This window comes from Terrapene carolina, unplaced genomic scaffold, assembly GCF_002925995.2.
Source record: "Terrapene carolina triunguis isolate 2854851 unplaced genomic scaffold, T_m_triunguis-2.0 Scaffold62, whole genome shotgun sequence".
Classification (NCBI taxonomy): Eukaryota; Metazoa; Chordata; order Testudines; family Emydidae; genus Terrapene; species Terrapene triunguis.
In genome coordinates, this window is record NW_020664413.1 from 42,377,574 (window position 1) to 42,393,954 (window position 16,381).

At 39.0% G+C, this 16,381-nt stretch overlaps 1 protein-coding gene across 2 annotated transcripts in view; it reads right to left on the bottom strand.

Moving 5' to 3' along the window:
* Positions 1 to 16,381, bottom strand: part of TTN (titin) — a 59,959-nt gene that overhangs the window by 28,047 nt on the left and 15,531 nt on the right. For both annotated transcript variants that reach the window (XM_024204047.2, XM_026647621.1), the window contains exons 11-30: positions 15,098 to 15,235; positions 14,489 to 14,626; positions 12,509 to 12,775; positions 12,257 to 12,382; positions 10,949 to 11,227; positions 10,578 to 10,643; positions 9,849 to 10,107; positions 8,617 to 8,677; positions 8,291 to 8,503; positions 7,345 to 7,487; positions 6,092 to 6,297; positions 5,715 to 5,945; positions 4,854 to 5,098; positions 4,157 to 4,380; positions 3,885 to 4,049; positions 3,616 to 3,784; positions 1,335 to 3,025; positions 954 to 1,235; positions 379 to 645; positions 2 to 274 (exon numbers count right to left, since the gene is read on the bottom strand). In XM_024204047.2, the coding sequence (XP_024059815.1) occupies positions 2 to 274; positions 379 to 645; positions 954 to 1,235; positions 1,335 to 3,025; positions 3,616 to 3,784; positions 3,885 to 4,049; positions 4,157 to 4,380; positions 4,854 to 5,098; positions 5,715 to 5,945; positions 6,092 to 6,297; positions 7,345 to 7,487; positions 8,291 to 8,503; positions 8,617 to 8,677; positions 9,849 to 10,107; positions 10,578 to 10,643; positions 10,949 to 11,227; positions 12,257 to 12,382; positions 12,509 to 12,775; positions 14,489 to 14,626; positions 15,098 to 15,235 (5,443 nt within the window). The remainder of the gene's footprint in view (position 1; positions 275 to 378; positions 646 to 953; positions 1,236 to 1,334; positions 3,026 to 3,615; positions 3,785 to 3,884; positions 4,050 to 4,156; positions 4,381 to 4,853; positions 5,099 to 5,714; positions 5,946 to 6,091; positions 6,298 to 7,344; positions 7,488 to 8,290; positions 8,504 to 8,616; positions 8,678 to 9,848; positions 10,108 to 10,577; positions 10,644 to 10,948; positions 11,228 to 12,256; positions 12,383 to 12,508; positions 12,776 to 14,488; positions 14,627 to 15,097; positions 15,236 to 16,381) is intronic.

The following is a 16,381-nucleotide window of genomic DNA, read 5'->3' on the forward strand; positions in this document are numbered from 1 at the left end:
CTATAAACAGAGACTCGTCCAGTGGTTGAAAGAAAAAGATTGGGAATATTAAAGGAGTAATTTCCACTATCTTCCTTTGTTACATCTTCAACTAACAACATATGTGACTGCTTGTCCAGCACAACGTGCACACGGTCATTTGGCTGAATTTCAATACCATCCTTCATCCAGACACCTTCAACATTTTCTAGGGAGACTTTAACTTCAAGTTGCACAATATCACCCTCACAGACTTTCTGATCAGTAAGTCCTTGAAGAATAGTCACAGGACGAGCTATGAAATATGAAAGAAAAATAAATTAATCCTCACAACAGATAAACAAAATAATTACTTTTAAATCTGTAGGAAAGAAGGGGTATGTGATTAGAAAGGCTTACGCTTCATCTTCAGTTTGCAACTGGTCTTTTTGCCATCTACAACAAAGCTGTACTCTCCTTGGTCTTCCTTACTAACATCTTTAACAGTGAGAATTTGGCGACCACGCCGGGACGTAATCATGTATTTACTATTGGATGTGAGCTCCACATCGTCACAATACCATTTCCCCTCCACATCTTCAGGGGAAATCTCACATTCAAGCTCGCCTGAGAAGGACTCTGGGACTTCAATATCCTCAAGTTCTTTAACAAACTCAATAACGGCACCTGCATTAGAATGTATTAAAATACATTCACAAATGATTTTTTAAAGAGTTTTATGAAACATTTCTTATAAAAAACGTTTGGTTTTAAAGAAGCAAACTTGCATCTAAATCAATATTATTTTTAAACCCTGAACATAAAATAATATTCAGGCTTTCATGTTGCATTAAAAAATATAAACATAGTGTAAACATTTCTGCAATGTTCTATGCAGCAAAATGCATGCTGCTATGTTCATTGGTGATAGCTGACTTCTTCCTGGAAGATTTCACTATAAAAACATTGAGTGATAATAAAGCTTTTATTCCTACCTTCAACAATAAGCTTAGCAGTTGTTTTTACAGTTTCATCTTCTACCAATGCACAGCTGTAGTCCTCAGCATCTAACATGTCAATCATTAGCACAGAAAGAAAGTGACCTTTTCTGTCAGAGTGCATCCTGTATTTGTCTCCAGAAAAAATTTCTATTCCATTTTTATACCATTTCACTTTGATAAAGGGTTCTGAGGTTTCACATTCAAAGGTTGCCATGGAATCTCTCTCTTTAGCAACAACATCTTGTAAATTTTGCGTGAAACTTATTAACTGTTTGGCTGCAAAATAAAAAATATTGAGAGTTGATAACCTGTGGACTACAAAGACAAACACATTTTGTTAATGAACAGGGTACATTAAAGGGATTTACACATTACCTTGTACTAGCAAGAAAGCATGGCTTGAAGTTTCACCAGCTATATTGATTGCTTTCACCATGATGCTGGCAGAGTCCTCAGCTGTTACATCTCTGATGACCAATTCACAAACATTATCTTCAGGCCAGTACCAATATATCCGATCAGACCGCTCAATCTGTACACCATTTCTGAACCATTGGCATTCAGGGTCTGGTTTCCCTACTACTCTAACACGGAAATGTGCATCACTACCTTGGGCTACTGTCTGGCTTTGAATTCGTTCAAGTATCTTAGGAGCCTCCATACTTGGACTAAGCTCAAGCCTCTCTGGTTTGATAGCTGGAATGGTGAGTTCGCCTTCAGCAAGAAGCACTTTCTTCTGTTCCTCGGTTAAGTCTTTGGTCCAGTGAAGAAGTTCCTCTTTTGTCTTTTTAAGCATTTCTTCATATGATTCATCTTTTTTACGAGACTTAAGCTCCACAGCAGTAATGGCTTCATAATAGCCCTCCTCTGTCCTACGCTTGAATTTACTGCGCAGCTCTTCAGTCTCTTCCGTTAGCTTCTCGTGAGTGATTCTCTCAGCCCTTTTTAGCTTCACCACCTCTTTGGTAGTTGTCTCAGCAGGCTTGTCTACCTTTTGTACTTCAAAGAGAAGTTTGCCAGGCTCTGTTGCTGCTGGCTCGTGCCTGGGTTCAGGTGCCCGGCGAAGGACAGACCTGAAATCTTCCCTCTGCTGGATCTCAAGTTTCACTTTATGTTCCGTTACCCCCTCTGGATTTTCTGCTGTAACCTTCACTTCACCTGTATCGTATGATTTGCAGTCCACGATGTCCAGGTAGTAGATACCATCATAGCGGAGTCTAAACCTTTTGCTTTTACGAATGAGCTGCCCGTTGAGATACCAATTGACTTTGGGCTGTGGATAGCCTGTGACACGGCAGCGGAACCGCGCAGTTTCACCCTCCAGAACTCTGGCAGGCTCAGGGACCAAAACAATTTCTGGCGTTTGCTTCTCTTTTTGGTCCTCTGTCACTCCAGCAAGGGCCCCCTCATGGGCCATTCTTTCCATCTCTTCAATTCGCTGCAGTCCCTTCCTGCCTTCCGGCAACTGAGTTTCTTCCACAAGGCTTTTCTCATCTTTAACTATAAGGGTTGCCGATGTGTGGTCAGTACCATATTTGTTACTTGCCCTGCAAGTGATCACTCCACTGTCTCTAGGATAGGCTACTCCATAATCCAGACTGCAGTATCCAAATTCATTAATCATACGGAGTCTATTGGCTGCCTCCAGGGGCTTGCCATCATGTAGCCAGTCGACCACCATAGTGGGGTCACCAATTGGTGTCAGTCTGCAGTCAAAATGAGCTGGTCCAAAGCACTTGAGCCTCAGTGAAGTGAGTTTCTTCTTAAAGAATGGCTTTTGTTGTTTCTCTTTGTCATAAAGGTCTCCCTCCTCCCATTGCTCTTGACCATAACGCAAATGGAGAGGCTCAAGCTCAGGTGCTGCAATCTCCTTTGCTCTGTATGTTCCCCTTGGAATGATTAATTTCCTTTCTGGTTCAGGTTCTGAAAATTCCACTTCGACATTTACCTTGCACCGTGTAGTGTCGCGCCCCGCTTTATTGATAGCGGTGGCAGTATACCATGCAGCATCATGCTTGACAGTGGACTCAATTTTAAGTGCAGCTTCTCCTTTAGTTCCCTCAATTCTGAAATATTAAAAATATATACATTATTTTCTCACATATCTCCTTCACAATTAGGTCCCATCCCAAAACGCTTAAGCAGGCAAACTTCTGGTGGAATCAAAAATAATACTTAATCATGGTAGTGCCTAATGACCAACCAAGAATGTGGCCTCATTGTGCTAGGCACTGTATAAACATAAAGTAGCAATCTTTAGTGATTTTGAAATCAGTACAAGTTTCATCTACTAGAGGACTGTAGATACAGAAAGCTAGTGGAGGGTCTTTTACAATTCGGTTTTAAGTTTTATTGAAATTTACATAATATAAATGTACAGAAACATGCAAAAGGCAGGCCTGAGCCTGTAAGTTATTGCACACTTTTAGGGCCAGATTCAATCCTCATTGAAGTCAGTGGAAAGACTCCCATAGTCTTCAAAGGCCATGGGATCGGGTCCTTAGTACTCACAATGGGAACTCTCAGTTCTGATCTACTACATTATTTGGGAATTGGAGACACTCAGCCTACGCTAGGAGGCACTTAGTACCTTGCAGGACCAGGCTTATTGATATCTTTACTGTTTTTACACATCATCTTTTTAGGAAGCACTTACTTGATCTTTGGGTATTTATGAGGTACAATGATTTCGCTGTTCTTCAACCATACAATGTCAGGATTAGGGTTACCAGTAGCTTTCACTGACATTTTCAGTTTAGTACCTTCCTTGACACTAACATTCTTCAGCCTTTCTACAAAATGTGGTTTCACTAGATGTTCTTGAGCTGAAAGAGCAAGAAAGAAGTGATCCAACACAGAAATTGAAATAGCTGTTTCTATACATAATAATTATAGAGTTCTTTCCAAAATGTGCAGAGTAAATACCTTCCACTGTCAAGGTCATAGCGATCGTAGCTTTGCCTGCCCTGTTCTGAGCAACGACAGTCCATTCACCAGAATCATCAGGACTAGCATGGACAATGATCATTGACTGTGTGCCATCTTCTTTAACTACTATTTTATGAGTATAGTCATTAACAACTTGTTGACCTGCAGAAATAGACAATTTTTTTTACACCCAGTACTGTTTCCCAACATGGAAAATACTATATTTTTTCTCTATATTTATATTAGTGTATGAAAATAAATTGAGATACCATTATGAAACCAGTATGTTTCTGGCATGGGTCTGCCAACTACTTTTAGGTCAAATCTCGCCGTCTGCCCCTCTGCACATTTAAAGGAACTAGGTTTCAACACAAAAACTGGCTTATACAATCTCTCCAGTTGTCCTTCATCAGTTTCATCTAGTCTGCGGGCAGGAGAACGAGATGGAGAACTACGGGCTGGAGAACGGCTTGGGGAACGGGGAGAAAGAGACCTGAGGAAGGAACAAAAAAGCTGTGCTGTAGCAATGACGCCTAGAACCAGGCTAAAGCAATATATAATTCATCTCCTGTGCCTAATATTTTAAAACATGTTAAAATCAATTTACCTAGGGGAAAAGGTGAGATAAAATTATTATTTGTAGTTTGTTTCCTTTTGTTTAATCAATATGAAGAATCTGTGCAATGTCAAATAATATTACAGTTAATAAAACCAGTACCTTGTTTAGACCTATTAGCTGGAAGATGGTACCTCCAGAATCACATTGCCCTGTAGCAATGGGGATTTGGTTCATATTGACCCACAGAACAAAGTGCCACTTACTGAATCAACATCAGTACTTCCAACAGCATGGAGGGCTGACGGTCTAAACTTGTTTAGCTTGGACTACATGATGGGATCACTGGACACTGTTTATTTGTAGTGGACTGGAATGAACATGAGACTTGCATATTACCCTGTACTTACCGATATCTTTTCATAACATCTGGTGCTGGCATATAACCTGGAGCTCCAACTGGTGCAACAGGTTCAATGTATAGCTTTGCAGAGCAAATGGCATTTCCTTTAACATTGCTGGCAAAGACTGTATAAATTCCTTCATCTTCAGGCAACACAACAGGTAAATGTAGACTAGCGCTGCCATCTTGCAGAACTTCCATGTGGTAACGCTCTCCATGCTTAATGCGTTTACCATCCTTGTACCACGCAATCTGCACAAATAGTAAAAATTGGAGTGAACCCTCATGGAGATTAGACTACAGTAATGTGTACCCATGTACATTACTTAAGACTCTGCTAGGTCTTTCCCACTACTTTTCAACTATTGCACAACTGTAACCAACATGTAGTTGGCAAACAATTTTACTTGAAATAAGAAAGAGTAAAGAACAGCTTTTTGCAGTGACACATGATATGAAAATCAGTATCCAATATAAAATACAGCATTATGATACATAAAGAATGAAACAGAAACAAGCCAGATTCACTACTATGTGACTACTTCTCTGTGACACTCCGTGATGCTTGAGTAGCGCAATACTTTGCCATAGCGTACTGGTGAATCTAGCACATTTCCTTATCCAGAACTATTGCACAAATCTACAAAATGGAAACTCAGCTTGATGGGAGAACAAAGGACTGAAAAATGTACATTTTTTTTGGAATTTGTGGTTTTCTAGCTGAGTAGGATAAAAAAGGGGTTCTCTGACAGTGAGCTACCACATTCAGTAAGTTTCCAAATATAGAAGCAGGCCTGTTTCATAGGTAGATATAATTTAAAACAATATCTGTGTGATTTATATTATACATTTATACACGTTGGTATACCTTGGGTAATGGATATCCAGTCATCTTACAATGGAAAGTAACAGTCATTCCCTCAAAGATTCTATAATTCTTTAATCTTAAATCAAATCCTGCTTCAACTGTTTCAGATTCAGGAATATCAACGACCATCTCTTCTCTGTCTTCCTCCAGGAGTTCTTCTAGGGTGGTCTTAATAATTCTGTATTCAATTTCTTTGATAAGTCTTTCTTCAAAGGAAGAAATGTGGAATTCCTATGCGAAAAGAAAACAGTTTTGTGATAGATTTTGTAGAACTGACTTTACAGAGTTTATAGAATAACTGACTTCTTACATTTGTGAAACTAAATAAAAATACTTGAACTGCTCCAATCACAATTTTAAATGACTGAAATACTTACCTGTTCATCTACAAAAGTCCGGATCTGCACAGTGTCTTTTGCCATTTTCTTCCTAATTAGAGCTTGTTCTTTTTCATATTCTTTTTCATAGTCAGCATATAAAATAGCTGGGGCTACCTCAGCCACTTTAGGTTCTTGTATATATGCAGTCACCTGAGTTTGGTACATCATTTCTTGTTGCGATTTTATGTAGACCTCATAATCAGCTAGGAGTTAATTACACATTAATTCTGGTAAGCCACTGTCCATTTTTACTGGCATAAATGTAGAAACAAGCTGCAGAAGTTATCAATTAGTATGTATTATTTTAAACAGAGTTTCAGGCGGTGGTGGAACAAGTGCACATCCTGATGCTCTGTGAGAATCAATAAAACAGATAGATGCTCCACCCAGTCTTGATTAAAACTTCATAATTTATATGTTCTAGGACAGGTGTTCTTAAGTACAGACCACTTCTAAAGAGAGAGCTCATCAGCTCTCAGCCTCCTAACCATAACTTCACACCTTCCCTCTGGATATCTAAATATTCTAAATTAGTTTCTTTTTCTAAAGCACATCTCCCAGCTCCTTAGTTAGTTTCCTTTCCCCAGAACCCCAATGCCAACCTTCAAAGCCCCATATACTGTGCAGAGCATTAAGAGCTCTGCAAGAGGAGAGGCTCCTGTAGCTATGCTGAATAGGAGAGTCTAAACTCTGCATGAGCCTAAGGTTAAATATTCTCTCCCTCCTGCAGAAATCCTCAGAAAAGTAGCTGTAGGCACTCTTCCTCCTGCAGAGCTCCCAGTACCGTCTCTTTCTCTGGGGTAAGGAGAGGAGCGTGGAAGGGAGCTAGGCCGGTGTGCCATTCCTTACCATCTGCTTCTACAGAAGTGAAAACTTTGGGTGAAATCCTGGCTCCACTGGAATCAAAGGGAAGCCAGGATTTCACTCTGTGCCCTGCAAGTGGTTCTGTACATCACTGTGGTTTGACAACTGCTAGGAAAGTGCCCATAGATTCAGGACTCCTTTAGGAGACTCACTTAAAAGAAGAATGTCTCCATTTTGAAACTATTTAATGGCTCAGAAAGAAAAGGAAGCTACTGCAATACCTCATCGACCATTGTGACCAGTCTGTTTTTATTATATCAAACTGAGTGGCACCAATTTGCTAATCTTAAAGCAAGTTTAAAAAACTCCAGTCTTATTCTTCCATATTTTTACACTGACTTTTTTCTTAATCCCTCCTCCCCCACTATCCATGCACATACAAATACCTTCTTCCAGTAAAGAGGCTGATGCAGAAGCTTCTCCATGCTTATTGCGAATAACAATAGTGTATTCTCCGGCGTCATCAGCAAAGGTCATCGAAATTTCAAGTCTGCATTCCCCAGTCTCTTTTTTGTAACTCACTTTGTGTCTTTAAGAACATAGAAAACACAAATTCTCCATAATTCTGATAAGCAGAACTCTTAGCGTATTTACTTTTTGAAAGATCTATGACTATTACTCCTCGAAAAAGCCAGTGTTTTGATAATTTTTTAGGCCAATATCAACTTGGAGGAATAGTAGAACAACATAAGAGAAATAACAATACTGCGACCAGAGCTCAATCATACCCTATACCTATAAAAATAATTGAACTCAGAGACAAAAGGCAGTACTGAAGTCTTGAGGATTCCATTATCATATACAATATAACCTTCCCAATATCAGAATTTTTATATACAGGGAGCTTTATTTTTGGCAACATCATTTCCACCATTTTCTATAGGTGATTATATCATGATACATTTCAAGAGTGCCAGAAAATGTACTCAGATGGCTCCTTCACTAAATATTTCCTCAATTCTATAGAATACCGCAGAGAAAATTCAAACCAAAGTGTCTCTCTCTTCTCTATAAATTAATGTGTATGTTGATTTTTAGCTCAACCTTGTATTTATAATTGCTTTTCTAGCCTTTTAAAATATACATTTTATAACCCACCAGAGCAAACATTGCATCCCATAACAGAGAAGAACGGCCTGAAGGGTTTCAAATACTTATCTGTTCAGAAACTTAGGGCTATATTAATTCCTGATGACACCACACTGAGATCAGTGGGGTTACACTAGGGATAGATTTAGTTCAAAGCAGATAACTGAATTCTAATATGTGTCAAATCTATGGAAGTATCATTTGCATATCAAAGAAAGAACAATGTTTAAGTAGGTTATATACCTGTAGCCAGTAGTAAGAGGTACCCCAGCTTTTTTCCAGTAGATGTGTGGCTTTGGGTTGCCCCCAATTTGGCACTCAAAAATGACACTTCCACCTTCAACTAACTTCTGAATTACAGGTTTGGTTATAAAATAAGGAGCCGCAGCTTCTCCAAACACTTCTTGTTCTGCAATAGTGGCATCTACCATTACCACATCTTTTGACTCCATATAGCTGGAAGAAGATTTCAAAGAAGGCAAATGAGCTGATGCAGAAGGAAATCATAAATAAATTGGAAGTAACTAATAATCACAGTACGAGCAGTCTGCTTAGAAAAGTGACTTTACCGTTTCTCTTCTGTGACAGCCTTCACAGAAACTGCTTCTCGGCTCTCAATCTCCTCAGAAACTGTAAGAAAAATATGATAATGTTGATGCCAAAATATTTTAAAAGTGGACAAAGCAGCTAGGAGGGAGGGTAGTTTTGCTGGCTGACTTTAAGGGTCAAGTCCTTGCACTGGGACAGTGAATCAGGAATCTTAGCTTAAATAAATGGAGATATCCTATCTCCTAGAACTGAAAGGAACCTCGAAAGGTCATTGAGTCCTGCCCCCTACCTTCACTAGCAGGACCAAGTACTGATTTTGCCCCAGATCCCTAAGTGGCCCCCTCAAGGATTGAACTCACAATCCTGGGTTTAACAGGCCAATGCTCAAACCACTGAGCTATCCCTCTTGCTCATAACTGGCATCCAGGTGACATAGGGAGACTCCCTCCTGGCCCCTTCAACCCAACCTGGCTGTAACAGTCATAATCAACATTCCTGAGCTGTTTATTACCGTTCACCCTTAATGTTTTTCTCTCTTGCATATTATTGGGCTGTGCCGTTGTTGTTTCTGTGGTATTTTCCAGTCTGATATGACCTATATGGCCAATATAGTGGGGCATGGGATGTGGGTGTGCCGTAATGTTCCTTTGGTATGTGGGTTTTGGATTGTCTTGAATATAGCTCAGTAACAAAGCAAACTCTCTTTCCTCCTCTCAGATACTTGTGATGATCCTTGAGTATTCTCATAGGGGCTCTTACCATTTATTCCTACCATGTAGGATTGCATTTTTAGGACCCTTACTAGTGCGTGATGGTCTTGACACTAGAGGCTGAAATATTTGTCACTGATGGTTGGGAGTAGGAGGACCCCAGAATAGTTGGGAGATGGGGAATATGTCTATCTCTTCCTCAAAATAGGCATCAACCCAGCCATTGTCTGTAGTGATGGGACTAATGTGAAGGGTGGCAGGCCCACGTATCTCTGAGTGAAAACAGGGATGGGGATGCTGCAGGTAGTGTACAATACTAATGGATAGTCCTTGATCTTTGCCCTAGGCAACACAAAATCTTTTATTAGGTGAAGAGACTAGGTGGGAGTTGCTGGCAGGTTTAGCAGCCCTGGAGGCTGCCATGGGCAAATCAAGACACCTGCAGCTGCCAGAAATACTAGCTCTTGGGTATAGAGAAATTGTAATGAAGCCATTTTGACTGAGCAAACTGTTTGTATTCTTGTTGTGAGAAATCTACTTGCCCTGTACATGTAAGTGGCATGAAGTGCTGACAGTTCCAGCTGCATTGGTAGCAGTGCAAGTAAATCTTCCACTGTCTTCTGCAAAGGCTTCACGAATCACAAGGCGAGCAACTCCTGCTTTGAAGGTAATCTGGAAGTCTATGGAACTCTCAATCTGATAGTCTTCTCTGTACCATGACACAGTCGGGGCTGGATGGCCAGAGATGTAGCACTCCAAAGTGACAGATTCGCCTTCAATAACAGTCATGTTTTTCAGACCCTGTATCACACAAAAGTATTTATACAATGAATATGACTCTTCACTAGTAAATAAATCATTTCAACTATATGATAAAACAGTCCTGAAACTTACAATTCAGCATCTATATCAAAATGAGGCACTGATGTGCAGTGCCCCAAATAAATTAGAGAGAAGAGACATTTTCAAACTACAGCTTTTGAAGCTGGAGTTGGGCTGTCTGAATATGTTACTCTTGACAGGGAAAATCTAGAGGGAACTTGATCTTTGTGAGATACTTGTGAGAATTCACTTGTTCAGCAAAGATCATTCTGATAGGTCACATGGCTACAGAGACTGGCAACCGACTACAGACATGAGAGATGGTGTCAGAGCTCCAGAGAGCAACTGAATGTATTGAATACATGACAAAAAGGGGGTGAAACAAAGCATATCTTAAAAGGAATGAAAGGCAAAACAATGTAACCCTTATCTAAATTTTCACTACTTACTGAGACTAAGGTTGGTGGGGTAGCAGGGACTTCTGCTGGCTCAGGAACTCTAGCCATTTCGGTTACCTAGGACATTTAAAGCAGAGTTACTAAACATCCCACAAAGCGAAGGAAATAAATGGTAGACACACTAGAATTGATGTAGGAAAAGGTTTCCTTGCAGAGAGTGACTGCTGCTTGCTGTGACAAAGTGATGTTAGGATCTTAGAAATGCTTGTGCAAAACAAATATCACAACTTACAGTAGACAAAGCTCAGTAGGGATATTTTAAAAGAATAAGCTTGTAATGAGGGAAGCTGTAAACACTTTACTCTATTGTTTGTAAGATGTAAGTCAGTCAAGATGATTTTGGAATTCACTTAATGACAAACCTTTGCTTCACCTTCTTGCATTAATTCAATGTGTTCTTCCCGTACCACACCACCTGTAATGCTCACACTTATGTCTCTTTTGGTCTGAACATCATAACGACTCTTATAGGCGTCAGCTGCCTCTCCAAAGGGAAATTGTGGCGAGACAACCTTCTCTGCCATCACTCTGGTTTCAGGTGGCTTTACTTGTGGTGATTTCACAGGTCTGGTGATCTTTTGAACAGAAGTTGTTGATAACTCTTTTTCCAGAGTAGCCATAGCAGATCCTGCTATTGAAACCTAACCAATCCAAGAGAAAGAAAGTTACAGTTGTGTTATTCTTATTTTCAAAAGATGAACTATGCATTTCCCAGATTACATATGACTGTTACTTTCTTATTCACGTATTTATTGACATTAGATAAGCTACATAAAGACACTTTCAACCTTCCTATGCTGTAAAATAACATAGCTTTAAAATATATATATATGCTTGTATGCAGACTTAAAGTTGTATAGCAAAGTATTCTATTATATTGTGTTAGAATTTTGTTCTTTAAATAGCAACATAGCTCTCTAAGGAATGTGCTATATTGCTTTCTAGGCTTGAACTCAGATTTCACTAAGGCATCACAGAACTAATTATATGCCAGGAAGTGATTAAAATACCTCAAGAGATTTCAAAGTGCAACCTTTATGCATAACTAAGTTGGACCGTGTCCCTAATTTTTAAAAAAAGATGAAAAAACTCCTCAAACAGTAGAAAGGAAAAAGCAACATGAAATTAATGCAAAAGCACATGGTTCTTTATGGGGCCATAAAATATAATTTGGATTAGGGATGTAGAGCATGTTAATTCCTAAACTGGTTTAGTATGCAGTAAAACAACTGCAAAGAAAAAAAATAAGTACTGCTCCTGAAGTATTATTTCTTTAATGTGAGAAGTTGAGCATGAATCAGGATTTTTTCCCTACCCTTTAAACAGGGTGAAGGTGTATGCCAGGGATGTAGCATTTTATTGTAAATACCACATGTTCTAGCTGCATTCCGAATATATGAAATGGTTGGGGTTTTAAAAAAATACCCAACAAAATCACTTTTTGGCAGGATTTCACAAATAAAGGGCATACATTTATTTGCACTATTATATTTTACTTACTAGGGAATTGGGCAACACAAATCAAAGATAGCACAACCTCTTCCCCCAAATGGGAGTAACACAGTATTGTATGGGGAGGGGGAAGAAGGGGCATCAATATGGAAAAAATGAGGTATCAGTTATTTTAACTGAGCTTGCTGTTTGCCTAACACCTTTCCTCCACTTCTTACCTCATAAGTATGATCTGGTTTAGGAACAGTAATTTTTGAAACTGTAAAATGAGGACTTGCTGTCCGGGGACGTGTGTGTTCCACAAGGACTGCTTTTTCAGTTCTGGTTTCTTCTGTTCTTTTAATCTACATTAACCAATAAAATGTTTGGTCAGTATGTTGTGCTAGTCACCAAATTGCAAAATAAAAAGTTTCATTAAAAAAACAACAACAGCCAGCCAGAGAAAGAGTGCAATGTAAACCAAGTCTAACCTGTGTTGATATATGCATTCCCATTTTTTCAGTGGTGGAAACTTTTGTTTCAGAAGGAACGTGTACTGGTTTGGTGACAACATGACGTTCGGTTGGCACCTCAACAATGTGACCTGTCATAGTACGCTCTTTATATCCATATTCCAAAGCTGTCTGCTCAGCATAGGCTTCTTCAGTGTGCTCTAGCTCCCAGGGCTCTCTAACACGTGCATGATCAACTGCAGCAACAACTGTAGCTACAGCTTCAGCCTTTTTGTAAGCTCCAATCTAAAGATAACATTTACAGAATTCATACAAATACTCACGGTGATGACAAAGATTTGTCTATCTGGCAAATACACAGTACATACATGTTATAGAGAACAGAAAACGTACATACGTTATATAGTATGGAAAATATGTAAGCCTGTATTTACCGACATGTGCATTTCATAGTCACTAGCTGTAAATATATATTTATATTGAATAAATATACATCCACACTATGCACATGCATATTTCTATATACAGTACACAATGTATATTAAATACTTTGCTGGCACATTCATGACTATAGTACTGTATGTATAATATTTAAAAAGCGATAATTTCTGACAGCTGCACGTAATTCTATATCAGACATTACTACGAGAAATGGTCGAAGTATGTATATGCTGTTTCATGTGCAAGCACTGCATAGTCCATTCATGCACAATGAGCCTTAGGAAATATATAGCTGTAACTTCAATGCACGGAAAAGTTGTGCTAATGTATTTTACAAGTTCCTAATAGGGAAGGATAACTGAGTATTTTGGTAAAAGGGAAGTGGTGCTTTTGTGCCAGGATTTAACTTGTTTTTAACTTCCTGATCCATAATTGGTTTCACATTTGATGTCAGTGTAATTTCTCCATTATCAAGCTCTGGTTTGGTCAGCAGCAGATATTTGAGTAGCAACTGCTGCTGTTTTTTCAGTATTATAATTAACCTGGATACGGTATATAGTAAAAGAGCATGTGAAAAAATTAACACTTTTAAATAATAAATTGCCTTCATTCACCCATTTTACATACAGCTTTAAAAACAGTTCACCACGTGAAGTAATATCTCTAAGCTAGGTCAGACAGATTGTCTGCAGACGTTTCTTTTACTATTGATAAGGCTTTGCACTCTAAGGGCTGGATTATTCAATGCTAGTGCTAACTTCAAAGAAAGTGCTTATGGCAGTGTTGAATCTGGCCATAAATTCACACACCAAAGAACTGTGAATTCTGTGCACACTGAACCCTTGGTGTATATTTTATCTGATTTTGCTTTTTTCATTGAAAATTAATCAAAACATTTTGTAAACATACCAGTGATGTTTTCAATTAATTAATTACATTAAGAAAAAAGTGGGCCATATCCTGTAGTTCACAATCATGCTACTCTCTCACTGATGACAGGACTCAGCCCTATTACATTAGAATCCTCTTAACTGGCATAGACCCCAGTGGAAACAGAAACGAACAATGGTCCCCTTTATCAGAGGCTTATAAGAATATATTGGGTGGAACTGAATTGTTTTAAATATATGCATTGTACGAAGAACTAAAACAATACAAATCCTGATAAAGTGAAATCAAATGGTCAATTAACCATAAAATTAAAGGGGAATAGCCTATATACTAAAGGACTTCAGAGACAGAAATTTACATAAGCAAACACCAGTTCAAAGTTATCTACTGAGACCAGGCTTTCAGAGATGATCATAGGTGGTGCTATTTAAAGTGATTTTTTATAAATGGATAGGCCATTAGTTAATTTTCTAGAATTACTGAGATTCATTACACTGAATCTGTTCCTTGTCAAATTACCCCAATTAAGCAGGCACATTAAGGGGAATGCAACTGAGTGGATTCTAGTGTACACAAGTAGTTCTTAACTGATGGTGAAGCATAAGGAGGCTTGCAGAGAAAGTAAGCTGGAACAGTGTATTTCACATCTGCAACAGCCGTATTCACCTGATCACGAATTAGATGCATTTGTTCTTGTTTGGTAGTAATTCCTTCTCTGGCTCTTGGTATTGTTACTGGTTCTTTGGATTTATCAGCAGCAATTACTGTCGGAACTACAGTAATTTTTTCAGCTTCCTTTTTTATCTGATTATTATGGTAGAAACAAAAAAGTTTCAATTACATATGGTCTCATTAAAAAAAAAAAAGCAAAAAGCAAAAAGCATTAGAATGGGGGAAAGGGTTAAGGTTTTAGATCCCTGTACGCTGCAGCCTCCGAGTGACTCTGTATTAGCTAGATGTTGATGAGTATTGTTACATCCTAATGCCTATTTAAATAAAATATAGTATTTTAAAAAAGTTAAAATGCTCTTTACTGCAAAGAAATCAGTGTCAGTCAAAAGAGAGTTATGGATATCTTATTAATGCTAACTATTAGGAGTGAAGGACAAAGTGGGAAGAACTAGATTCTAATTCATAGTTGACATAAGTTTTGAGTTGGAGTAAGTTTTAGAAAAAACCCAGGAAATATATAGTTAGTATTTGTAGGGGAAGTATTAGTGTGCAAAGGGAGTATCACAGGAGAGTGAATATCACATTTATAACAGTTCTATTCACCTTTTCATCAGTTACTCGTACTTGTTCTTGTTTGGTAGCAACTTCTTCTCTAGTTCTCGATATTCTGACTGGTGCTTTAGGTTTATCAGTGGTAATTACTACCTTAGGCACAGAAGGTTTCACAGCATCCTTTCTCATCTGGTTTTTATGATAAAATAAAGTTTCAATTATATATGCTCTCAAACCAAATTACATGACTTTTCAGGAAAGTGGGGCAGGTTGATGGAATATTATGTAGACAAGGCAGTGGCACAGCTAGGAGTGGAAATTTGGGTGGGTCCCAACTTTCGGGTGGACGGGCAATGACAGACTGTGTTTGCTCAGCTTCTCCCCGACACCATGCCCTCTTCCTAGCCCTGGTGCCCCCAGACACAGGGCTTCACCTGCCGAGCTGAGCACGCGCATGGGGTGGCTCAGAAAATGGCAAGGTAGAGCTGCCGGAGCGTAGCTTTCTGAAGGGCGGTCACATAGCTCTGTCCTGGATTTCAAGTGTCTGAGTGATGTTCCGGGCTGCTGTGGCAGCACTATACCCCTGCTTAGATTTGGGTGGGCCTGGATGCTAAGTGGGTGGGCCCACCCGGGGCTACACCTCTAAGACATGGGGAAAGGAAAGAAGATGAAATGCCACTTGTAGAGTGGAATAACTATTGTGTGTAAGCCAACTTCCGTCCCATCTTACACACTTTGCAACCCAGTTAAATTCAGTAGTTACACTGTGTGAGAAAGAATCAGGGAAGAATTTGGCCCCCTACTGGTTACATTTAAGTGACCATCATTGTAGCCTCCTGATATAAACTCCTTTTAGCAGCTGCATAGAAATGAGTATTACTCTGACCTAACATTTACTCTCATTAGTCAGTGGGGCTACTCAGCTAAATAAGGGCTACTCAATGTGAGTAAGGGCTCCAAAATCATCTGGTATTAGCTGTGAGACTGATCAGACAGTTTGTAGTCAGGCAAAACTTCTAGCAAACTTCACTGGCTCAAACCCTTTATGTAAGTGAATATTATTCTGTTCTGATGGCTAACTGAATAAAAACTCTTTAAAAGGTTCTCTTAAAATCCACCTTCATACAACAAGTAAAGGTCACTAATCATCAAATGAGAATTATGAGCATGTTAGTAATGACAACCACAATATTTAAATAACTGATGTTAAGAGCTCCAGCTTGCAGTTCCTGACTAGTCAGAACTCCTAAGTCAGTGGGAGTTTTGCCTGGAACTGTAATACTGGCCTCTTTATGGAACAGTTACTTTATAAATTTTTCTACTGTTGGAGCCTTC